Here is a 26,308-nt window from a genome sequence, read left to right as displayed (position 1 = left end):
GAAGGAAAGGAAGGAGAGAAAGAGAGAAGGAAATAGGGAAAGAAGAAAGGAAGAGAAAGAAAGAGGAAAGAATGACAGAAAGAGGGAAAGAAGGAAAGATATAAAGAAGGAAGGACTCAGGAAAGAAGGAAGAAAAGAGAGAAAAAAAGAAGGAAAGAGGGAAAGAGAGAAGAAAGAAAAAAAGGAAGGAAGGGAGAAGAGAGAAGGGAAGAATAATAGAGGGGAACAGAATGTAGAAAAGAAAGAAGGAAGGAGGATAAGATGCGATGAAGAAACAAAGAAGGAAGAAAAAGAGAAGGATGGAAAGAGAGAAAGAGAAGAAAGGAAAGGGGGAAAGTGAAGGACCTTAGAGGGAAGGAAAGAATGATGGAAAGAATGAAGGAAGGAGGATAAAAGGGAAGAAAGGAAGAAAAGAAGAAGAGGGGAGGAAGGAGAGAAAGAAAATGAAGGATGAAAAGAGAAAAGGAAGAAAAAAAGGAAGGAGGAGGGACCGAAAGAGAGAAAGAAGAAAGCACTTACTGAATGACTGCTCTGTACCAGGTACTGTATTATATCACTTAATCTTCACAATATCTCTGGGAGGTAGCTTCTATTATGATCCCCATTTTACAGTTGAATAAACTGAGGCAGACAGAATTTAAGTGACTTGCCCAGTCACACAGCTAGTGTCTAGAGTCAGATTAGAACTGAGCTTATTCTGATGTTAAATCCAACATTCTATCTGCTGTATCTTCCAGCTTTCTCTCTGTGAAGAAACAAACTTCACTGTCACTTAGTCTCTCCTTCAGTCTCTCATCTGAAAAATGGGTACAATTGCACTTGTACTGCTTGTCTCCCAGGATCATTGAGAGAAAAAGACTTTTCAAGTAAGCTTTTTCCCCCTTGAGGTTATAGGACAAGACTTGAAAAACAGAGGAGGAGATGTCAAAGCTCACACATATATAGTCAGAAGGACCTCAGAGTCAATTAGCCCAATTTACTCCTTTTATAGTTGAGGAAGCTCAGGGAGAAAGATAATCAACATCAGAGATGGGATTTGAACCCAGAACCTATGATTCTGGAGTCAGCATTTAGTCTCTCCTTCCCATACTGTCTCCCTCTCTGATGCTGCTGTATAGCAATGTGTGAGGAAGAAATTGACTTCATGGAGTTGTTCTGTCCAGTTTTAAATTTTAATTCAATTAAATAAACATCCATTCTCTACCTATGGATCTTACTCAATGGACCTCTCATTTTACCAACTTGGAGGGTTCCTTCAACTGTACAGACAGTCACCCATTCACATCTGCCTCTAAAAAGGTCATCTGAGTGTGGGAGAGAGGAGTTCTGGAGGACATTTCTTATGAGGAGAACACTTCATAAAAATGGTTGATCAGGGAATATTATGGGATAGAGAGGGGCCCCTCAGACAAACTTTATCATGGGATTATCAATCTGTAAAATGCCTCAAAGGACATCTAGTCCAGCAGTTTAACAGGTGAGGAAACTGAGTCCCAAGGAAGCCTATCGTACCGTATCCTACATAGGATTTCCAACCAGTCCTTGGACTCCAATCAGGGTCTTTTCTTTCTTTGTGACCATTCAAGTGTTTCCCTCTATGTGTATGTCAACCTTTAGACTGTAAGCCCCCAGAGGGGAGACCCTGGGTCCCAGCGAGTGGTGAGAGTGCCACGTGTACGAGTCAATGCATTCCCCTGGTCGAGCGGCAAGGAAAGGGAGAGCCCATTCACACAGCAAGGGCATTGAGACAGCTCCAAATCTCTTTATTGGGGCTTGACCACAGTATAACAGCCAGAGGCATGCGGACAGACCAGCAGCTCCTGGCCGGAGTATTGCCTTGGACACAGAAAGAGGTAACAGTTTTAGAAAAGTACTGACAGACACCGGGGAAGATTGGGTTGGGGACAGGGGAAGGGGTGCTGGGGTGAGGGGCAGAGGTCAAGGCAGAAGGGGCAGCCCTGACTCTGCTATTGCACGCGTCCCCTGGCCCAAGGTCAGGAAGTAGAGTATTGCGACTCATCTCGTTTCATCCCGAGGCTTCCGCGGGTCCTTGGACCCTTGAGCCAGACGGACAGACAGACACCCCTCCCCATGAGTCCGCCTGGCAGCATCTTTGAAAACAAACGTAGAGGGAGACAATACATAGATATACAAAAACAAAATGACCCTCGTCTGGGGAGCAGACGGGTCAGCGGGGGGACATGGGCGGGGGATCCCTTGTCCCATTCCGCTGGCCGGGATACCGGTGACCACAAGCCATGAGAGTAGGAGTAATGGATTTTCTTTGAAGGGGATCCCTGGGTTGGGAGGGGGGATAGACTGGCAGTCTGAATTTCTGTCAGGCTCTGCCTGCCCCTGATACATGTGGTTTGGAATGGGAAGACAGATGGATACAGAGTGACTGGCTAAACCCAAGTCAAGTGAGACGTGGAAGCAGGAACCCATCAGCCAAGCAGCCAGTTCAGTCGGAATTCTACTGGGAGGGTTCGGGTTGCTTCAGAAAAATTAATGTGGAACCAGGAGCGAGAAAGGAGGTGGGACCATAGGATTTGGGATTGGTGGGGGAGAGAAGGGGTAGCAGAGGCTGACACAAGAGACAGACCACCAAGCAACACATGCACTACAAACAGGGGTACAGCATGTAAGAATATAGAATATATATGTATATATGCATATAGATCTTTATAGATTTGTACAATATAATAAACCATTGGACCCATCCTGGGCCATAGGATGTGTGTATGTGTGTGTGTGTGTGTGTGTGTGTGTGTGTGCGTATTTGTTCCAACGGTCCTGCACAAACAAGGATTTCCAATTCTTTCCGAGTGAAAGATCCAGGGTTTTCCCTAAGCCTCTTGCACTGTCTCTCTCCATGCTCCCGGCCTCCAGGTGAGCCAAGCTTTAAGAGAAGGTGAGGACCTCGGCCTGGGCATAATTGGATGAGAGGACGTCTTGGCAGGTCTCTGTGTTTAAAGAGCACAGGTGTGAGTCACCGGTACACACACTCTCCCATCGACATTGCCTTCTTTGGGGATAGGGCAAAGGCAAGAACAAATTAGGAGGGAGAAACCCGCAACCCCCAGGTGAGGAAGCCAATGGAGAGCATCCAGGAGTTCAGGTGTACGGAGCTGACAAAAGGCCTTCTGCTTCTTGGCCGAAGGATTTGGGAGGAGCTGGTAGCGGTTAAACTATTAAAAAAAAAAAAACAAAAAAAAAAACCCTTCTTTCTCCTCTCCTTATTCCCTCTTCTTTTTTCACATCCACACATCTCCCATGATTGACCCTGCCCAAAGCCACTTGGCCAGTGCAGAAGGGGCTAGCACAAGATGGATGAGATTCAACATATCTTTGCCCTCAAATTGCTTAATCTACCTATTAAGGGAGAATCTGATGTGAATGTAGAAAAGTATAAGATATGGCAGAGCATGATAGAAAGGACAGACACAGAGTACTCTTGGAAAATTTTTGAAGGGAGAGAACAGTTCCCTACATCCAGATCTGTTTCCAAAAGGTCCCCAGGTCCCTCTAACCATGAATAACCCCTCAAGGAGATGGGGCTCAGCTTGGCAGATTTGATCATGGAGTTATTGGAATGACCCTTGAGCTATCACAGGGTTCCTCCCCAAGTTTAGTGGCATTTCCAACAGTGTGTCCTGTGTCCAACCAGCCTGATATCCCACCCTCACTGGTACACAAGTTATGTTTCCCACAAAACTAAACCATCCTCCAAAAAATCTCACGCCCTGCCTATTTTCCCTGTTAATGAGTGAAGGGTCAAAACCCAATGAGAAACTAGGCTTGAGCTATCACAAGGTTCCTCCCAAGTTTAGTGGTTTCCTATAATGTTTCCTTGTCCTACCAGCCTGATCTCCCATCCTCACTGGTACTCAAGTTATGTTTCCCACAAAACACATGCAACTAAAACCCCCCAAAACCTCATGTCCTGCCTACATTCTCTGTCAACAAATGAAGGGGGCCAAAACCCAATGAGAAACTAGGCAAACATCCCCTGAGTTGGAGAAGTGACAGATTTAGGTTTTGGATAGTGCTATTTATCCCTTCTTCCATCTTTTAGGACCCTTCCACAATTCTTCAACTCCCACTAAAATCCTAAGAACTATGTGAATCCAGAAGACCAAACAGATCCAAAATGGTATCTTGGAGATTGACTTCCTCATGGTCAATCATCATTTCTTGAGCCTAATGAGCAGGCCCTCACCTTGCCCTGTAGTTATCTACAGAGGGCCTGCCCAAAGCTGAGTAGTAACTCAAAGGCTTACAAAGTTCTTTGCTCACAATAGTTGTATAAAGTAGGCAGTGTGGATATTATTATCCTCCTTTCCTTGAGGTTCTGAGAGCTTATGGGATTTTCCCATAGTCATACAGCTATGTTGTGCTAGAGATTTAAATGCAGATCTCTTCTATCTCCTAAGTCTAAGGCTCTTTCCATTAGGAGAAGCTATTCTCCAATTATCCAAAGACATACGTCATTGTGCAGGACCCTGTGCATAATATTGCTATCCTAGCATTCAATCCTCCTCCAGGTCACCAGATGCCCAGGTTGCTTCTCCTTGTCTCAGGCACCATTGTGGCTCAGAGAAAAGAGCAAAAAACTTGTTGTCCCAAACCTTTGGTAGGACCATGAGCATCCTCTGAGGGTTGAATTGGATGGTTTCTGAGACCCCTTCCAGATCTAGATTAACAATCTTCATAGGATCATAGTTCCAGGCCATTCCCCCTCATTTTATAAATGAGGTACAGAGTATTTGCCCAAGATGACACAAGTAAAAAACAAAAGTGAGATTTGTACAAATATCCTCTGACTCCATCATAAGTATTCTTTCCCTTGTACAGTGGAAGGACAACAAATCTCAGCTCCTGTAGTTCAAAGCAGATTCCTCCTAGTGCCAGATGTAAAGGGTCTAGAGGAAGGCCGTCCATCCTGCTCCCAACTCTGGCTCTAAAATCTGTAATACTATTGTATACCTTCTCTCTCCAGGACCAGGGGGAAACCACCTGGAGCCAAATGTCAGGTTTTAGGAGGGGATAAATAAAGAAGCTCTCATTGATTGGAAAGGCTACCCACAGTCTCCCAATCTCAAGCCTTCCCAAGGCAGGGCTGTATGAAAGATAAAAGGAAGCAACTGAGCTAGGCTAAAGGGAGGGAGGAAAGAAAATAAGATCTGGAAGAAAGAATTCAGGCTAAAATCCTGGCTTTGTTACTCTGTAACTTTGAACAAGCTATTCTAACCTCTCTGAGCTCCAGCTTCTTCATTTGTAAAATGAGGAGAGCTGAAGCAGATGGCTTTAGGGTCCTTTCTACATTTATAATTCTATATAACCACGCTGGGCCTCATCTGTAAAATGTGGGAGCTGGATTGGATAGTCTCTAAGGTTCCTTCTAGCTAAATATCCTGTGGTCTTGTGCTCCAAGAGATCCAAGAGAGATTCTGAGAAATGAGTCCCTGCCCCCAGACCCATGATTCTTTCCCTGGGCTATCTGATAAACTAGAAGAATCATGTACTATTGGTGACAAAATTACTGGTCTATATGATGCCCCTAGAAAGAATTTCTGACTGGGGGCAAGGCTAACCCTTGGATCCATACCACTTTCCCTTCTGGCATCAGAGGGAGATAGCTTTTTAAATTAAGTCTGTCTGGCCGCAGGACTGCCTCTCTCAAAAAAATAAGAGCAAAAAGTCCCCTTCCCCCATGCTAATCTTAGTACTTTGATCCTAAGTGCAAAGCTTATCACCTATCCTCATGTCAGGACTTGAGAGCATCCTGTCTAATTCTTAAAATGGAGAATACAAGTCCTGTACTTACGAGAGACCAGAAACCTAACAGTTGGCCCCAGATGGGTAGGCAGCTGAGAAAGGAACCAAGATCTGTCAAATCTTCAAGTTGAAGAAACTGAGTTCTGAGTCTAAGAGACTGAAAGGTTAAGGGTCAACCCACATGGACAGGTGGATGGGTCCCAGCCCAGCCATCTCTCCTATTGTGAAGGACCACATCCCAAACCTAGTGATACTAATATTCTAACAGAGAGCAGCCACTGTTTCTTCAAGGCTGGTCCCACATAGGGGATGCATTCAATAATTTGGTCCTTTCTCTCACTACTAATGCCCTAATAATGTTTTTACTAAAGATAGATTTCAATTTAACAAACACGTATTAAGGGCCTGCTGGGCCCAGGGCATTGTGCACTGGGGGAGATACAAAGTTTGGGTAAGACACTGACCTTGTCTTCATGAGGTTTACTATCTAATACAAGAGCTAGAATACTATTATTCTACATATACAACATATAAGCAAATTAGAGTGCCTCACATTATATTGCTTTTTTTTTTTTCCTGACGAGGGACTGCCTCATAGAGGTAGTGTTACTGTAGGGCTTTAAGGCCCAGGTATTAAGGGAAATTGCATTTCTAGAGAAGTAGAGACAGCGGACACAACTGACTGTAAAAGGTTTCTTACCTTAGTCTGGCCCTGTCTCTGTTTTTACCAGGAGAATTCCTACAGATCCTGGGGGCGGGCAAGGAGAGGAGATACAAGAGGCTTCAAGTTGTTCCCCAGCTATGAGTTATGTATCATCATCAAAGGGCCAGGAGGAAAACTTTGAGAGCCAGCTTCAGCACCAACCCAAATCAGGCCGCCCCGGGCCAGCTGGAGCCACGACCAGGGCAGCTTGCTCAAGGATGGTGCCCCTCCCAGGGACAGAGGGGGTGGGGGGAAGTACTGTGGAAACTTGGGTTCCTGACAGTTCCTGAGGTTGCCACAGAAATAGCTAATTCAATTCTCTGAAACAGAGTTGCAGGAGAAAATAGCTCTGCTTGGATGGGGATGATATTGTGCTCTTAGCTCACGCTGTCCCAGGCCAGGGCCAAATTAACCCCCGGGCGCCCTTGGCTGTCCTGCCCTCCTCCCCGGAGACTCTCTCCATGCTCCTAGGCTGCCTGCCTCGCTCCTCTGGTACCTCATTGGTTCTTCTGATTCCTCAGGGAATTATTTCCTCTCTCTGGAGGACTTTTGCTTGGACACATTCTTAAGCATTCTGAATCTGAAAGTGCCGTGTAAATGTTGGCTCTCATGATTATTATTACTACTATTACTTCTGAGGACCCCATTGGGAGAAGGATTCTTCAAATGCCTCCCCTTTTTTCTTATAGGGAACATCATATTCTGGGAGGATAGGGCTGGAGGTAAAGCAAGTCACAGGCATCAGAATCCCCAGGGAGCCTTGGCCAGCCCAGCCTTGGCCTCATCTTCAAGGGAACCTTAAGACTTGGGAAGTATCAAAAGCAGGAAACCCCCAGACCCAGGCCTTATTCCTCCAAAGAATGAGAGTCTGCCTCCCTCACCCCCTAATCTCTATCTTCCAAAGCTTCCCAGTTGCTATTACTTGCTGCTCCACTCCCAGAACTTGCTTTCTTGCTGTAACTTTGCCTCTGCCAGCTCTGGAAGGAGCAGAGACGGACGGTTAGTCATTCCCACCAAGTTGCATAATGCCAATTCTAAAAATTGCCGAGCATATAGCTCCACTGTCAGATCTAATCCCCATCAGGTAGACTGTGAAGTGTCTCCACTGAGAAACTTGGGTCCTGCAGAAGGTCCAGCTGCTGGGTGAGCCCGGGAGCTCAAAGGGTCGGGAGGACCCCAGTCCAGTGGGAATCCTGGCTCAGGTGGCCAGATTTGCGGGGGCACTACTGCACCCAGCCCCCAAAAGATAACCCTGTCCTTGGCTAAGTGGCAGGTAGGGCCCAGACAGAAGTCAATTCTCTCCTGTCCGAGGCACACACATGCTTGCTTAGTGACTCACAAACCTGTTGTGTTCCCAGGCTCGGGATTGTTAGGTAAATGAATACACTTAATTATAGAAATTAGATGAGTCTCTGCTTCTGGCAGAAATGAGAGGAGAGGCTGGGTGGGAACAGTAGGTGACTCAGAGGCAGGCAGGGCGGAGAGTTTGGCAAGAAAGGAGGAGTTTGGGGAGGGGGGGATATCAGGAATGGGAAATGCAGATGTTAACATGGGAATTAGATGAAAACAGAGGGGTGCCTGAAGTTCAGATTATTACTGTGGCCTAGCCTGTCCAGTGGTGGGGGGGGGGGGGGGGGGGGGGGGGGGGGGGGGGGGGGGGAAGGAAGGTTTCCTGGAACAGCCAGGGAAAAGGGGGCCATGCGAAAGCTGTGCTTTCTGTAGTACACAGTGGTTCTCCCTTGAGTCATCAGTCAGCAGAGGTCAGGATGGAAAGCTCCAGAGGATAACCCCATCCTCCTCTATTCTAATGGGACCCTGTCCCTGATCTAATCCTCCAGGATGAAAAGCAGAATGACCGAGGGTAAAAGAAAGGTTTCCAAGCCTCCCCCACCCCCATTTTATGAGAGAGAGAGAAAGAGAGAGAGAGAGAGAGAGAGAGAGAGAGAGAGAGAATGAGAGAGAGAAAATGAGAGAGAGAGAGAATGAGAGAGAGAGAGAAAACGAGAGAGAGAGAGAATGAGAGAGAGAAAATGAGAGAGAGAGAGAGAGACAGAGAGAGAGAGAGAGAGAATGAATGATGGATTTGGGGAGAAGTGAATCAAAGCCCATCTATGTCAAGAGTTTTGCTTGAGTCATCAGTCAGCAGAGGTCAGAGTGGAGAGTTCCAGAGGGTAACCCCATCCTCCTCTATTGCCACAGGACCCTGTCCTTGATCTAATCCTCCAGGATGAAAAGCAGCATGGCAAGGTAAAAGAAAGGTTTCTACACCTCTCCCACATCCATCCTAGGAGAAAGACAGAGAGAGAGGAAGAAAGAGACAGTGGGGGAAACAGAGAGACAGACACATACACAGACAGACACTGGGACAGAGAGACAGAGGAGCGAGAGACACAGAAAGAGTGGTGGATGGGGAGAAAGAAGCGAATGAAAGCCCATCTAGGTCACAGGTTTGCTTTAAGTGGGCCCAGGCTCTTCTTGGGAGACAGACAGACAAAGACATTCTTGCAATACTATTTCATTCCTGACTAAAGGCATCATGGAAATGGAATGTTTTTGTTGCCATTAGAAAAATAAACGTCTAAGGTAAGAAAGATGCTAAGGCCTCAGCATTGTTCATCCAGCAGCTCCAGGTTAGGGTAGGTACGGCCTGGGCGCATACCCACCCAGCGCTGCCCAGAACAAAGGCAGCAGGGAAGGTCAGGGGTGGGGGAGCCCTGAGACAGAGGAGGGCCAGGGGCTTCTTTGTCCTCTCAGAATGGGCCTAGCTCTGGGGAGCAGCACATTGCGGTTCTCCACCTTTGGTCAATGACTCCGGAGGTGGGAATTCTGAAGGGTTGGGAGGGGCGGGAGCAGCCTCGATGCGGGGGTGTTTGGAGTGAGGCGACCCAAGTGGGGCCAAAGCTGCAGGCTTGAGCGGGGGAGGTGCGGGGGCTGGGTGGGGGTCGTGTAAGAGGCTGGGCAGCATGACTGATGGCGAGGAGAAGGGGAGAGGCAGAGGGCAGGCGAGGAGGATGAGGGTGAGCTGGAGCAGCCTCGATGCACCGTGGCGCTGGAGACGGGCTGGTTAAGGAGCAGCATGTCCGTGGGTCGGGCCCGTTAGAGAATGGAAGGGGTGGGAGAGCAGGAGCTTTCTCGGAGGGTAGGGTGAGCTGTAGCGCGATGGGAGTGGAGAGAGCCCCAGACTTGTTCCTGCTGCTCCGGCTATGCTGTTTAAGCTTCGGGACTTTTCGCAGCCTTGGTGAAGAAAAGGCAGACGCATGGTGAGAGAGAAGCTGCACCCGTCGGTTAGGCTATGCAGTATTTCCACCAAGGGGCAGTGAAAGGGAACCCCCAGAGCCAGGGTCAAATGTCCCCTGGATTACCAGCTCTCATCTCCCATCTGGAAACAAAATCTTCCCTTCCTGGGGAAAATGCAGGGGAGATTTCTTTTTCAGGTAGAGAACTTGGTCTGCCATGATTCCCACTCTCTGGCTCACCCCCCTCCACCTTTGTCATATAGCTTCATTCCTGGGGGGTCTCCCCCAACCTCAGGCATCCCTCACTCAACTCGCCTTCCTCCTTTCCTAATAGTGCCAAGGGGTTCTTGTAACCCTATAGGCTACAGCCATGGCTGCTCCTCATGATGCTGTTTCCAAACCGGGCTTGGGTACTAGGTTCAGGGAAAGTTGCCGAGCATTGGGGGTTCGAGAATGCTAATTGCCATGCTTGCTTAGCAGGGCCTGTTTCCCGGCAACCCACCTGTTCCCTCATGAAGGTCACTCTAATTGGCTAAGCAACGTATTTGTTACCAAGGAGCTGTGTGGAGGCATCTGACAAACACAGTAGCTGGGCCCAGTGGGTACCCCAGAGGGCTCTTCTCCCTGAGGCACAGACTGTGTTGGCAGCAGGAGGCAGGTTTTCCCTTTTCCACAAACACATACACACAGAGGCATGCGCCTGCACACACACACACACACACACACACACACACACATGCAGGATACTTGTTCTTACTACATGATAACATGTGGACACCCCCAGAGCCAGATGTCACTCCTCCAGCTTTTGTCCTCTCTGCCCACGCTCCTGCATCCTTGCCACCTCCCCATCCACTGATGCAACCTTGAAATGCATGCTCTCTCTAATACCCGTCCATGTAGGCTCCTGAATCAGAAGCCCATAGAAGACCTGGTTTTTCTGCTGATGTCACTCAGGCCATGTGGACATTTACCGCCTCCCATATTCCCTGGTGCTTGGGGGAGTGCTCTCTCCTTGGAGAGGGTCAGATCATAGGATCATAGATCTATAGCTGGAAGGGACGTTGGAGACCATCTCCACCTCCCTCATTTAATGGATCGGGAAATTGAGACCCATGAGAGTAAAAGTATGGACTGTTCTCTCTATTGAAACCTAGACCTTCCCCATTGGAATGAGGGGCCACATCTGGGAGAGAAAAGGAGAAAACCTTTTTGTGCTCACCTTTGAGTACAAAACCACTGAGGATGAGGGCAGAACAAAGGGCCATAGGGTAGGGCTTGGGCAGCTGGCTTAGATGGAGAGAGGAAGGAGCCATCTGTTCAGGCAACATTTAGCCACTGAATTGAACTTGGGAACACTTCCTTCATGTGGCCAGAACCCCTCAGGCATCCTCTCTCCTTCAGCACAAGGGTCAGCATCTGATATACCCCAGCCCTTTATTCTCTGACTAAGCAGGAGACCCCTGGGCCTTGGAAGCAGAGAAGGAGCTAGAACCAAGTCCCTATGAGAAGCCATCCTCCACTACCAACAGCTCTGGGATGATTCCTAATGGGAATAACTATCAATCCCAGGTCTCTGAGAGTAGACTTGTTTTGGTTTCAGCATTCTCAGGATGCTACAGACCACTGTTTCGTTTCTTTTCTTTTCCTTCCTTCCTTCCTTCCTTCCTTCCTTCCTTCCTTCCTTCCTTCCTTCCTTCCTTCCCTCCTTCCTTCCTTCCTTCTTTCCTTCCTTCCTTCCTTCCTTATTTCCTTTCTTCCTTCGTTCCTTCCTTTTTTTTTTTTTTTTTTTGCTGAGGCAATTGGGGTTAAGTGACTTGCCCAGGGTCGCACAGCTAGGAAGTATTAAGTGTCTGAGACCAGATTTGAACCCAGAAACAGTCCCCGAGGAAAAGAAACAGCAAATGATTCCCCAAGGATAATACAGCAATTCATTGTGGTACTAAAAATGAACTTCTGATCTGGATATCAAGTGATACCCTTTTCTTACAAGGGAGCCAGGCTGTCCCTGCTTCTCCTTCCAGTTTAAGTAAGCATGTTGCCCAAGGGAGCTGAGTATAGGAATCAAAAGACTAAAATATGTCCATCTCTTTAGTCTGATTATTATCAATTTAGCCTTAGGATTTCCTCTCTGAGCAGGCCTAAGGGTTTCAAACTGTAAGCATATGCTACTCTGCCACTGTTAACTTGTTTCATGAAAAGATAACTGGGAAAAACTGTGTTGCTGAGGGTCAATTAACTTAATGCCGATGAAACATTCTTATACATGGAAGGTAAATTCCTCGAAGGCTGGGTGGAAGAAGGAGCTGGTAGGCACCTGGGCAGAGCCCAGAGTATGGCCCTGGGAGGGAAAAGGTGGAGATAGGCTAGGGAAAAATACTGGGACTGAATGATGAAGGACTAGGGACTGGGTATTCTAGGTCCCCTGGCTGGTAAGAAGTTGGGAAAGGATTGAATTGAGGAAAGGGGATTGGGTAGTCCTATCTACCTGGGAAAAATATTCAGGGCTGAGCTGGGTATAATAAAACCTAGAACAGGAATGCTGGAGGTCAGAGGCATGGAGAATGTGGAGTATTGGAGGGAGGAAATAGCTGGATAGACAAGGAGGAAGAGGAGAGGTTGAAGACAGGAAGCACTCACTGCTCGGGAGACATAAAAAATCCTCCAGCTTAGACCATATAGCCAAGTCCAGGCAGAATCACTAGCCAGTTCAGGTATATAAGATCCAAATTTAGGAAAGCTTCCTCTCTGCTTGGTCATTCCAAACTATGGGAAACTTGACCTTCTGGGCAAGCCTAAACCTAGGGTGAAGAAGTGGGACATAAGTTCTAAAATCTCAGTTTTAGAAGGTTGCTTCTTTTATTCTTCTTCTTGTCATTCCCTCATGCAGGATTATTGAACAGTCTGCCTTTGGAACAGATGTGGATTCTCCTTCTGGTTGGGGATATCTAGGAGAAAATGACCTGGAAAATCCTGGCAGACTGGGAACACATTTTGGAGCTTTCAAAGCATCTCATACCCAGAATAAACATAACCTGGAACACCAAAAAGGGACTGATTGGGTTCCCTAATAGCCCTGAGCTCAGGAGCAGAGGAAAAGTCCCAGGTGGTAATGTCAGAAGTGGAAGCCAGTGGAGAGAGAGATGGATGGATGAATGATGAAAGCAAAATTGGGGATGGATGGAGATGGAAATGGAGAGAACTGGACTTAAGCTGTGGATCCTGGGAAGGGTCCAACAGCCCAGGTCAACAATATAAGAAGGTCAAGAAGTGAAGGAAGAAAGAAGGCACTTAGTTGGGGTTTTATGGAAAGGAGATAAGTCCTTGGAAGAATAGGCTTAGTATGGGATACATACTAGAGCTGGTGGTCAGTATAAAAAGGTGGGAGAGAAGGGGCCACGAATAGCACAAACAGAAAGGTAGATAAGCCTAAATCTAATTCAAAGCTTTGGTTTGACTTCAAAGATGGGGTTATTATATTGAAAAGATGGTGGAAAGGGGCCCCACCCCGGGACTCTCTCACCCCAGACTCTGGCTCACCTGTCCCTACCCCATTGGACAGCAGGGCCTTTCTTACCTTTTCGGACACTGCCATCAGCACAAGCATAGTCTCCAGCACTGAGCAGAAAACAGGTGGCAGCTTTCTTGTTCTTGTCCCTGGTACTGGAACGGCGCATAGCCCTTCGCTCATCAGGGGCCGAGGCCAGGGGCTGGGTAAGGCAGGCCCCCTCCTCATCTGACAGCACCACATTTGCATCTCCATTTTGTTTGGAATCTGTTAATGGCAGGGAGGAGAGGGAAAATAAGATATGGATTAAAAGGTCTGTACCCGTGGGGGAGAAAGGAATGATGCTCCTCTGGGCTTGAGGTGGGTCAGTTCCAGATTTAGCTGCTGCCTAATGGACTCCTCCTCCTGGGGGCTTGTTCCTTTTCCAGGAATCTCAGCTCCAGCTCTTCTGTCTCTTTTTCTCACAATGAAGATCAAGGGAGATGACCTGGAACTAGTGGGTCAGCTCCTGTTAGCTCTGGGCAAGGAGCTGTCCTCCCACCCCCTCTTGCCTATCCACAGAAGCCATCCATTCTGGAGAGAAAGGCCATCTAAGAGATAGCATAGTTTGGCAGATAGATGAAGTCTTGGTGTCAGGAATATCTGGGTTTGGATCCCGCCTCAAACCCTTGCTAGTTGCAGGACTCTTGGAAATTGACTTATCATCTCTAGCTTTGGATTCACTTCTCTGCAAAATGAGAATTGGACTTGATGACTTCTAAGTTCCCCATTATCTCTAAGTCTGAGCCAGGGAAGGTGAGCCTATAACCTTCACTATACCCTCAGGGATAAAGGGTCTGATCCTCTTTCAATGTTGGTGCTAGCTTTTCTGCTTGACTGGTGCTTGGATCTTCGATCCCCTTCCATGGATGAAAAATCATGGCACAGATGAACTAAAGAAATGGATAAGCTCTTTGTGACTTGAGAATGTCCCATGCAATTTTTGGCAATTTTCCAAGAGCCATTTGCTTGCTGGTGGACCCCGCTTTCTCATGATCTATTCCCTTTCCTTAGACCTTATATCTAGCTTCTTTTTTCTTTACCTTCTGATGAGGTTTAGCTACCTCTCCAACTGCTCACAAGGTTCAAATAGAAAAAGTACTTTGGAAAGGTTAAGCCTCTTTATCGATGTTATCAACATTATTATTCGTAAGAGCGTTTATTACCTCCCAGCCAAATTTATACTGTATTTATCTTGTATATGTTTGAATATAATTATATAGATGGATGGCTGTATACTTAAGAGAGACAGCTAGATAGAAAGAGATAGATGGGTGGATAGATAGATGGATAAATGGATAGAGGAATAGATGGATGGAAAGATAGAGAGATAGATGAATAGAGATAGATGGCTAGCTAGTTAACTAGATGTACATATAGAGAAATGAATGGATAGATAGGTAGATGGAAGAAAGAGAGCAAGAAAACAAGCAAACAAGAAATAAAGGAAGAAAAAAAGAAAGAAGGAAGGAAGGAGAAGAGAAAGAAAGAAAGAAAGAAAGAAAGAGGCAGAGGGAGAGAGAATGAAAGGAAAGAGGGAAAGAAAAAAGAAGGAAGTTGGAAGGAAATAAGGATGAAAGAAAGAGAAAGAAATGAGAAAGAAAAAAGGAAAGAAAGATAAAAAGAAAAAGGAAGAAAGGAAAGAAGGAAGGATGAATATAAGATCCTTGCAGATACTATTTTCTTTTTGTCCTTGTTATCCTTGACATCTGGCACAGTGCTTTCAACCAACCCATCAATAAAAAACGCATTTAATAATAATCTCTAGTGGTAGTTATAATGTATATAGAATGCTGAGGTTTGCAAAGTACTTTACATTTGTTATCTCACTGCCTTTGCAAGAATCTAATATGATAGTTGTTATTCTTTTCCCTGTTGTGCATTTATGAGGTGTCTACTCTGTGCCAGGTACTGTATCCCTAAGTCCTTAATAAATGCTTGTTTAAGGGTTAGTTAATTAATAAGAAAGATCAGGGAAGCATTTATATTTTAGTACTGTAAAAAAGGAAATATTTCTTCCTAATTATTATATAGTGTGGAGTTTCTTTTTAAACTTTTTTTAAATTTAGTTTTATTATTTTTTTCAACTAACAGCCAATTATTTTCTCTGCCTCCCATTTCTGCCATACCCCATTGGAACACACAAAAAGGAAAAAGAAAAATCTTATAATAAATATCCACAGTTAAAGCAAATTTCCTCAAGTGAAGGGTTAAGCAATATGGTAGCCTATAGGTAAATCAGCATAGCTTCCATCATACTTGGTCTGAATCAAGCCTCCCCAGGAGTCTTAAAATGAATTTGTTTTCCTGAACAAACACTTCTAACTAAAGGTAAAAGACTGTGGCTGGGGCAACTGTAAGTGTGGAAAAATAGCTTAGGGACAAACATAAAGGTCCCTTCTTTGTCTCAAATTCTCAGTGTCTCAAATAATAGAAGACTAACTATTCTACATAAGAATTCAGACTGGATAACAGGGTCTTTCCAGACAAATGGCTCTTCACGAGGGAATTCCCTCGTTATAGCTGGAAGTCCATTAGAAAAACCACCTGAAGACTCAGATTTCAGCCTCCCGACACTAAGCCTAACACTGGGCTCCTTGGCTTCTTGCCAGCCTCAACTCCTGAACCAGCTCTCCAAGCAATGACCTCACTAGCTTTCTTGGAAATATGGCAGCTAAAATCCAGCCCCAGGATTGTTGCAACTCCATCAGGATAGCTCCAGTCAGGATCCTCAGTTATTTGGATAGAAAAATCTTGAAGAGCTGAGTTCAAATCCAGCTCCAGACATTAGCTGTGTGACTCTGGACAACCAGTCAACCTTTTCCTCAGTTTCCTCAATGAAAAAATGAGAATAATAACAATAACAGTACCTATTTCTCACGGTTGTTGAAATAATGTTTATGAAGCTGAAATGAGATATTAGATCTAAAAATGTTTTTAAAAAGTTAAACCTCTTTATCAATGTAGAGGATTATCATTATTATTTTTTAAATTTTTATATTCTTTATTTTCTAAGGGAAATTACATACATTTCTATGCTTTTTATTTTATTTTTATAATAACTTTTTATTTTTCAAAATACATGCAAAGATAGTTTTCAACATTTACTCCTACAAAACCTGTAGTCCAAATTTTTCTCCTTCCCTTCCCACCTCCTTTCTCCCCTAGCCAGCAAGTAAGCCATGTGTCATTATTATTCTAAGAGCTACTATTACCTTCCTGCTAAATTTATATTGTATTTATCCTGTATATGCTTTTAATATAGTTAGATATACACATAGAAAATAATCTCCTTGAGGGCAGGAACAATTTCACTTTTGTCAGAACTCTTAGTACCTAGCACAATGTTTTGGATAGTGTCTGGTATAATAAAGATGGCCAAGCCATGAATGTTTCCTTTCTTCCAATCTTTTGGACTCTGGGACTATAATTCTCACCCTCTCTTGTCCCTTCAAAAGCTTCAGACAGTATTGTGAAATGTCTTGCAGTGTAACTAATTAAGTTTTAAACCAGGTAGGACCTTGGATAGCACCTGTAGTCTCTCCTCATTCAATAGACAATGGAATAATAGCTCCAGAAATGTGATTTGTCCAAGATTACGAGTCAGGATTGGAACATAGGGTGACTTTCCACTACACCACTATCTACCTAAACTGAATGATGGCACTAAAATATCAGAGCTGGAAAACATCCTAAGGATCAAAGCTCTTCAGCTTGGGAAAGGGGACCTGATAATAGTAAGAAAACTGATACCAGCTATCATTTTATTATCTGTGCATAAGACTGGTGATTCTTACCCAAAAGTACAATAGCATAAATGCCCTCTGGATCTGCCAGCAACTGAGTTCATGCCAAAGGCATGAACGTGCTCTGATATCTTGGGCTGTGGAGCTAAAGATCAGGGATTGAGAAATGAGAAAGTGTTATAGGTGAAGGACAAGAAAGGGAAGCTATAAGAATCTTATCCTGCATGGTTCTTTTCAACAGCAAGGTGATTCAAGCCAGTTCCAATGCTCTTGTGACAAAGAGAGCTGTGGGGACTGAGTATGGATCACAACATAGTATTGTCATCTTTTTTGTTGTAGTTTGCTTGCATTTGATTTTTTCCCCTTTTGATCTGATTATTCTTGTACACATGATATTTGTGGAAATGTGTAGAAGAATTACACATATTTAACATATATTGGATCACTTGCCATCTAGGAAGGGGGTGCAGGGAAGAGAAGGAAAAATTTGGGAACACAAGGGTGAATGCTGAAAATTATCTATGCATGTGTTTAAAAAATAAAAATGTTTTGAAAATGAAAAAAAAAACTTTACAAAAAAGAAAAAATAATAATAAAAGAAAAAAGAAAACTATCTGTACATATTTTGAAAATAAAAAAAACTATTACTAAAAAATTAAAATAATATAAAAAAGAATAGTTTTGCTTCCTGAGGGAAGACAGAGTTAGCAAGGCTCACTTTTAAACTCACAATTCCCTGTAAATGGAACTTGTGTTTCTAATCCCAGTGCCTGGTACAGATCCTGGTACACAGTAAGTACTTAATAAGTGCTTATTGATTAAATTACCTTGAGAAATCCAACTTCTAGTGTGTACCATAGGCAAACCAGGACATGATCTCAATACCCAACCTAGGAAGATGCTCCCTCCTAGGCCAGAACCAATCCACTCATCCCCCAAAGCAAAGTCCTGGACAACTCATCAACCATCCCCCACCTGTGCTCAACAAACTAGAGATATGGATTTCAAATTCTCAGCCTTCTCTTCCCAGGCCACATGATCCTAGTTCTTTTACCCCTCCTCTATCTTCTTTAGAATTCTCATTAGTTGATTATCTCATGTAACTCTTAACTTATCTTTACATGAATTCGACCTCTCTTCCATTTTTCTCCATCCATTTCAAACCCGGGAGGCCAAATCTGAAGTTAGGACTGGTTAAGCATAATGAAAGACAGCGTTGTGCTACCCTCAACTGACCTTATTGATTAGGTTCTGAGATGCTCCAGGAAATATTTGGAAGGAAGGGTTTCTTTTGCTGATATATCATGTAAGGTCAGTGATCTCCCTCTAAAAACTAAATACTAGCTGATGTTTATATAACACTATCTTGTTTACAAAGTATCTTATACACGACACCTCACTTGAACCTTATAACAATCCTGTTACTGTGTTGCAAATAAAATAAATTGCTTGTGTCCTAGCTAAGCCCCATAATGCCTCTGAATCAAACAATTTTGTTTTGCAGGTTTATTAAATATGGGTCTGATTGCCAATAAACACAATTCAAAATGTCTAGTATCATATAATTACTAGAAAACTGACATATGTATTTATATATAATAAAGCAATAGTAACTATTAAGCTAATATGTTGAATTTTAAAAATTCTGTTATCTCCATTTTAGAGATAAGAAAATGAAGTCTCTGAAAGGTGAATTGATTTGTACACACTGAGAGAATGTCTGAGAGGAGATTCAAACTCAGATCATCCTGATAACAATGCTTTACTTCAAGCTGCCTTTCTCAGACTAATCCCTGATGTCAGTATATTCTACTGTCTGAGAGGTAGGGGACATAGCTATTTTGCAGGTGGGGAAAATGAAATACAGAAACAATAAGTGACTCAGAAGAATTTAAATCTTGCCAGACTTTAGGCTAAGGTGATACAGGAGGGAAAGGACCGGACTCATTTTCTTTGGGTACAAAATGAGGGAATTGGGGGGGGAAATAAAATTAAAAGTACAGAGCAGATAACAAAAGGAAATAGAAGGAAGCACAGGAAGCTGTGAAAACAACATGCACTATTTATTATATAGGTTTAAAAAAATAATCAGTTTGAAATGGAATATTGAATCCTCTATACTCTACTGTGTACATGGAAATGTCGTTTTTATTTTCTCATTTTGTATTTAGGTTTAAAATGAAGATTTTTAAATGAGGAGGTTAATCTAGATGGCTTCTGAGCTCCCTTCTAAATCTGAGACCTGCCACCAGGCAGGTTGTCTTTATGGTTTTTTGTTTGTTTGTTTGTTTTTTACTATATATCATTGCTTCTCCTTATCTATATGCATACTAGCTTTCCTCATTAGAATGTAAGTTCTTAGGGAACCAAAGTGGTGCAGTCAGGAGGACCTGAGTTCAAATCTGGTCTCAGAAACTTAACACATCCTAGCTGTGTGACCCTGGGCAAGTCACTTAAGCTCAACTGTCTCAGGGGGAAAAAAGAATGTAAACTCCTTGAAGGAGGGTCTTTTTTCTCTCCTTTCTTTGTGTCCCTAACACTTAGCAAAGTGCCTGGCATATAAATTTTTATTGGTTGAATGACAGTGGAGGCACTAAATAGGATGCTCCTGGAACTGAACTGCCTAGTAGAGAAGTACCTGCAGGGAACTCTAGGGATTTCACTCCAAAAACCCCAGAATGGCAGAAAGTCACATGACACGGGACAATCTAAAGCCAATATTTTCCCTTCCAGAAAAGTGCATCTCATAGTCTGGTAAATGCAGTATCAAAAACCAACCCCAGAAGGACTTGAGTCAGAGCCATTCTATCAGTTCCTTGAAAATCTGAGGGTCAGGTTATAAGGCAGAAGATTCATTTGAAAGCCTTACTGAACTTCACCCCACCAGCATCCCCCACATAACTCTCACCTGCCCGTTTCCTCTCCACCATGCCTTCTTCCCCCACAGGGGGGCTAGAGTCACTGAAGATGCTATCTCGGGGCGATGTCTCCTCCGACTTGCAGTAGGCTGGCGACTCGAGCTGAGGGGGCCGGGGCACATGCTTCTTCCTTTTCTTGGGCAGCTTCTGCTTGGCCATGGCAAGGGAGTAGTACATGCCAAAGTTGTTGACAATGACAGGGACAGGCATGGCAATGGTGAGTACCCCAGCCAAGGCACACAGCGCCCCCACCAACATCCCTGACCACGTCTTGGGGTACATGTCTCCATAGCCTAGTGTCGTCATGGTGACCACAGCCCACCAGAAGCCAATGGGGATATTCTTGAAGTCGGTGTGGTCATTGCCTCTTGGGTCGGACGGCTTGGCCCCGATTCGCTCGGCGTAGTAGATCATGGTGGCGAAGATGAGGACGCCCAAAGCCAGGAAGATGATCAGCAATAGGAACTCGTTGGTGCTGGCGCGGAGAGTGTGGCCCAAGACCCGGAGGCCCACAAAGTGTCGGGTGAGCTTGAAGATGCGTAGAATTCGGACGAAGCGGACCACACGCAAGAAGCCCAGCACATCCCGGGCTGCCTTGGAGGAGAGTCCACTCAGCCCCACCTCCAGGTAGAAGGGGAGGATGGCCACAAAGTCTATAATGTTCAGCAGATTCTTGACAAAGTCCAATGTATCTGGACAGCAGATGATCCGCACCAGGAACTCCAGCGTGAACCAAAGGACGCAGACCCCCTCGATGTAGGTCAGGATGGGCTCCGTCTCCACCTCCCTCCGGAAGCGCACGCTGGTGATGTTCCCCACTCGGTGGATCTCTGTCACATTGCGGTCAATGTTGAAGGCCTCATGCGTCTCCAGACAGAAAGTGGTGATGGAGACAAGGATAAAAAATAGAGACGCAAAGGCCACAACCTGCAGGGCAGGGAAGGAGACAAAGGGAAGGGGGGAGGAGGCATCGGGTTATATCACTTTGGCTGGTTCTGGTGGAATGAGAGGGAGTTTTACTTCCCTGGACTGGGCAGGAAGGGTGTAGGGGGCAATGTATGTAGTCTGAGAAAGAGGGGCTAGAGGAGGATCCCAGGATGGGTGATGGAGTAAGGGTGCAAAGTGCTCATCTCAGGAGATCTCTCTGGATACTAAAATCCAATCTGCGTGGGGCACTAGAGATACAAAGACAAAATATAAATAGACCCTGCCCTCAGGGAGTTTACATCCAGTTTCAATCTTCATGCACACAACACTCCTGTCCAATTGGATTCTACTGTCTGTTCCTTGATTTGGCCACACCATTAGCTGAGCACCACAAGCATTTATTAACCTGTTCTTGTGTGTCTGGTGCTGTGCTAAGTGCTATGGGTACACAGAAAAAGTGAAGATGCTCTTTGTCTTCAAAGAGCTTACTTTTTTACGGGTAATAATAAGCATAAGAAAAAATGCCTTCTAAAAAGGAATGGCATTTTCTTGTTTGTTTGCATTTGTAGAAGCTGTACTCCATGCTTGGAATATACTCCTTTTACCTTTCAGAAACCTTACCGTTCTTATAGGTTTGGTGCCAGCACCTCCAGGAAATCTTAGTATTTTCTCTCTCCTTACATAGTCTCAGAACATTTTGTCCCATTTGTCTATTGTCCCTCCCAGGGCCTTGCTAGTGTTATATTTATCCCTGTGTGCATACTACATCCCCATTAGAATGTAATCTCTTTGAAGATAGGCAAGTCCTGGTTTTTGTTACTTAGCATAGTATCTTGTAGATGTGCTTAATAAATGCCTGTAGCACCGAATTGAAACTACAACAAACATTAAATGCTTGCTGTAAACAGTTTCACTATCTTAGGGGCTGAAGGAAAGACAAAATTTAATTAAGACAGGGTCCTTATTCTCAAGCAACTCATAGTAATGTAAGGGTATATAGTATCTAAGATAAGGTTCTGCCCATAAGTAGATAGATGGGACAAATAATTCTTCAATCTCTTCATGCCTGAGGAGTCTTTTTTTATACACAGCTCAAGGTATGATCACCATTGTCCTCTCAATCTCTTTTACCATGTCCTTCCAGATTACTTTTGGATCTGAACTCATACTGAAGAATACAGGGGTACCCTCTGAAGGAAGGAGATAAGGAAGGAAGGGGATAGATGAGAGCAGACAGGGTGATCCCTCTTGCCTCTAAGTTCCCCGGGAAGTTCAGTGCATGAAGTGGGATGAGGGAGAGAGGACTGCACCAGCGATGGGGGCTGATCCAGGCAGTTACTGGTATGATGAGAGCAGGGTTCGGCCGAGTAACTACTGGGTTTAAGTATCCAATCATTATGAATGGAGATGAAATGCATGTGTAATAACACCAATTATGGAACCTTTCTCTGTTATTCATGTGGCTGCCATCCGCCACCCGTCAGGATCCCAGCAGCTGGAGGCCAGCCAGCTTCTTCACTCTCACATCCTCACTCCCCTTCCCTCCCAAAACCTTCTGCTTCCACCTGCCTGTGCTTAAGACTTCCTCATCCAGGACTGGAGGGGGCTGAGGTAGGGAGGTGGGTGGATGGGAGTATGTCACCTTCATTCAGAAATTTCTTCATAATAGTAATAGCTGATGTTTCTATGCCATTCTCTGACTTATAGTGATCTCATTTGATCCTAACCACAATCCTGTAAGATAGGGAGGGTGGGTATTATTATTGCCATTTGGGGGGAGGAGGGGTTTAAACCTGAGATTTCATTGATGCAGAGAACACTTAGTGAGGAAATTTTCCCCACCAATGAAGATAAGAAATTGCTTACAACTTAGGGTTTCCAAGTTCTTAGGATGGGAGGACTGAGAGCTTGAGTGATTTGCCCAGAATCACTCACACAGTCAGATGTAGGATATAGGATTTGAAGCTACATCTTCCATGGCTCTGACATTAGCATTCTATCATTGGGTCATCCTAGATTTCTATCCCCATTTTACAGATGAGGAAATGGAAGCTCAGACAAGTCCTACTCAATTCAATTCAATAAACATTTAACTACCTACTACACACTAAATATTGTGCTAAATGACTTGCTCCCATCACAAAAGTGATTTGAAATGGCAGAACAAGGACTCAAATCCTGTAGCATTTTGAATCCAGGATCCTTAAAGCTCATAATATTTAGAGGTGAATGGGGCAACAAGGTGGCTCAGTGGAAGGAGGACCTGAGTTCAAATCCAACCTCAGACACTTAGCTCTGTGACCTTGGGCAAGTTATTTAACCCCAACCGCCTCATCCCCCCCCAAAAAAATTAAAGGGACCTTAAAACTCATTGGTGAGGATAATGAGGTCCAGAACAGGGAATTCTGGCCATCAGAATCATTCAAACCCAAGTCTTTTGAGTTCAAATCAATTCTTTTTACTACCTCGTGATTGAGATTCTGGGAATCTTGGAGATGAAGGCACAGAGATCTATGATTAGAGAGGCGAATCATAGGCTGTTGAGACTGTAAGACATAAGATGCCTCCGACTAGCAGAACATGAAACGTCATTTGCTGCAGGCTCCTGCCCCTGAATTAGATCCCTGGAGACTCTTGACTTTCCCTTGAGCCAGAAAGGCAAGTGAGAAGCTTCAGGGCTTCCAGTATCACAACCTATCTCTCTGGCATAGGTTTTCCTATTGGGCAATGACTTTCTCCCCCTGTCCTGTAGAGAAGCCAGACTGGGGCCTGTGGGACAAATATTTTTCTAAAACAGGACTGATTATCTTTATCCCCAAACCCTCCCCTCTTCTGAACTTTCCTATTACTGTCAGAGGTACTACCCTCCTTCCTGTCACTCAGATTCAAAGACTTCACAGCTCTGACCCACCCCACACATCCAGTCAGTCATCAAACCTTAGAATTTTTTTCTCTGTCTCTTGGACACTCCTCCCGCCTTCCCTTCCTTCCCAATGCCACTCCCCAGTTCATTACTTCTCTCTTGAACTGTTGCACTGGGATTTTCATTGGTCTCTCACTGCCCTAATCCATCATCAGCTCAGTTGCCAGTGATTTTCCTGAAGCACAGGGCTGACCATGTTACTGTCCTGCTCAATAAACCCTATGGCCCCAGGATCAAATATAAAATCTTCTGTTTGCCATTTAAAACTCATTATAAGTCGACCCCTTCTTGCCCTTCCAATCTTATATTCTTCCCCCTTTGTGCATGCTGTGATCAATCATCTTAGCCTAACCCACTGTTCCACCCACAGGAAAAGCCCATCTCCTGCCTCTCTGCTTTTGTGCTGGCCATTCTCCATACTTGGAACACTCTCCTTCCTAACCTTCCATTCTTAGAACCCATAGTTCTTTCACTGTCAGCTTGAAGGCCACCTCCCTTTCAGAGACCGTTCTTGGTCCCCCATCCCTGTGCCAGCTCATGCTCTCATCCCTTCTAGTCTGTAGAAGATCCCTCTAACTACTCTGTAGATGACTCGTTTGTGCTGTCTCTCACCCCCAGAATGAAAACTCCTTGGAGGCAGGAGCTGTTCTGTTTTTTGTCTGTATCCTGTCCTTGGCACTGTGACCTGGCAAAATCGATGCTCATTGACAGATTCTATAGGCAGCTGGGGTGCAGGGGAGCGATCAGGGAAAGAACAGGACTGGCTGGGCTGCGTCTCCTGGGACCCCAAGGACACCTTGAGTGTACCACATGATGATGCTTTCAGAAGGAAGCTGGAGATCCAGGAGCATTTGTACTGAGGACCCACAATTCCTGGGAATGAGGATGAGCCGGGTAGGTGTCAGTTAAGATAAGGAAAGGTCCTGCTCTAAGGCCTTACAGGTGAGCAGGATGGGCAGTTGCCAAGTAGTACAACTTGTGTGAGAGAGCCCTGCTACCAGAATAGCTTTGCAACCCTACTCATCGATAACTGAAATTTAATAGTCATATTTTTGCCTTGCTAAAATGCGTTTTGATAAATGTGGAAATATGTTTAGAAGAGTTGCACATGTTTAACCTATACTGCATTACTTGCTTTCTAGGGGAGAAGGTAGCGAGGAAGGAAGGGAGAAAAATTTGGAACACAAGGTTTTACAAGGATGAATGTTGAAAACTATCTCTGAATTTTGAAAATAAAAAGTTATTATTGAAATAAAAAGAAAAAGAAAATGCAAATGTTCACAGATTGTAAACTCCTTGAGCATAAGGGACTATCTTTTGCTTCTTTTTGTACTTAGCAATAGTAGCTATCTAATAAATGATTGATTGGGGATCATATATTTAGAGCTCGATTTAGAGGTCAGCTAATCTAACCCCTTCATTTGACAAATGAAGGAACTGAAGCCCGCTGAAGTTATGATTTGTCCCTCAGTAGCAGAGATGGCATTTGGACTCGCTTCCTCTAAGGCAAGCATTTCCTTTCACTACCTCACCTTGTTCCTGGGAAGGATAATTTTGCATCTTTTCATTTATTTATAATGATCTACTGGTCCTTTCCTGAGAACAGGTTTTCCTCCTGGGAAGGAGAGAGAGAACACAAGAGTACCTATCAGATTAAGACATGTATGGTTGTGTATTGTGAGGGGAGAAGGGGAGAAGGGATTGCTACCAAGGAAAGAGAAAGGGTCAGAAGAACTTGCTTCTGTTTTACCCAGAGTTGATATTAGCTTCCTTGCTCTGCTCTTTGCTCACTAGAAAAATGGGCAGAAAACATTAAAGCTGGAGTCTTGGAGATGGCTGAGACTGAGCCTCTATCTGTGGGTATTGCACGGCTATGGAAACAAATGGGTGATGGGATGCTGCTGCTTCCTGAGTGGGGAAGTTGGCTCATCTGGGAGCCAAAGCTTTAAGTTAATTAGTAATTTGGAAAAAACCAAGTGCAGATAGAGAAGCCAAGAGGCTGAGTTCAGCATAAAGCAAGGGGGAAGGAAAGGAAAGAAAGAGCCCTTTTGTTCTTTTTCACGCCTCAGTTTCCTTATAGGGACAAAGACAAACCTTCTGTGTTATCAAAAGGAACTTGCAAACCCAACAATACCAAGCTCACAGTAAATGGCCATGACTTGCCTGGGGCCCTGAAAATTACTTTTTCTGGTGTAATGAAATGCAATTCAATTGTTTTTCAGTTGTGTCCTATTCTTCATAAACCCATTTGGGGTTTTCTTGGCAGAGATACTAGAGTGGTTTGCCATTTTCTTCTCCAACTCATTTAACGGATGAGGAAAATGAGGCAAACAAGGTTAAGTGACTTGCCCAGGATCACTTAGCTAGTAAGTGAATGAGGCTGGATTTGAATTCAGGTTTTCCTGAGACCAGGCCTGGCGCTCTATCCACTATGACATCTAGCTGCCCAGTTTGTATTAGCACTTGTATACAACCTTTTGCTTATTTTTTCTCCACAGCATTTCTAATTTAATCATTTCTTCTATGCCAT

The 26,308-nt window shown here is 44.5% G+C and overlaps 1 protein-coding gene across 4 annotated transcripts in view; it reads right to left on the bottom strand.

Moving 5' to 3' along the window:
* The window catches only part of KCNC4 (potassium voltage-gated channel subfamily C member 4), a 69,492-nt gene that overhangs the window by 32,432 nt on the left and 10,752 nt on the right, over positions 1–26,308 (bottom strand). The window contains exons 2-4 of one of the 4 annotated variants that reach the window (XM_031967248.1): positions 19,919–20,855; positions 13,295–13,492; positions 1,743–3,188 (exon numbers count right to left, since the gene is read on the bottom strand). In XM_031967248.1, coding sequence (XP_031823108.1) covers positions 3,184–3,188; positions 13,295–13,492; positions 19,919–20,855 — 1,140 coding nt within the window. In that variant the 3' untranslated portion in view covers positions 1,743–3,183. Of the gene's footprint in view, positions 1–1,742; positions 3,189–9,349; positions 9,716–13,294; positions 13,493–19,918; positions 20,856–26,308 lie in introns of those variants that run through there. The other 3 variants (XM_031967247.1, XM_012549571.2, XM_031967246.1) reach the window with 3 other exon arrangements.

Source organism: Sarcophilus harrisii, chromosome 4 (assembly GCF_902635505.1).
Source record: "Sarcophilus harrisii chromosome 4, mSarHar1.11, whole genome shotgun sequence".
NCBI lineage: Eukaryota > Metazoa > Chordata > Mammalia > Dasyuromorphia > Dasyuridae > Sarcophilus > Sarcophilus harrisii.
The sequence above is the reverse complement of the archived record's forward strand: the minus strand, read 5'-3'. Positions and strand labels throughout refer to the sequence as shown.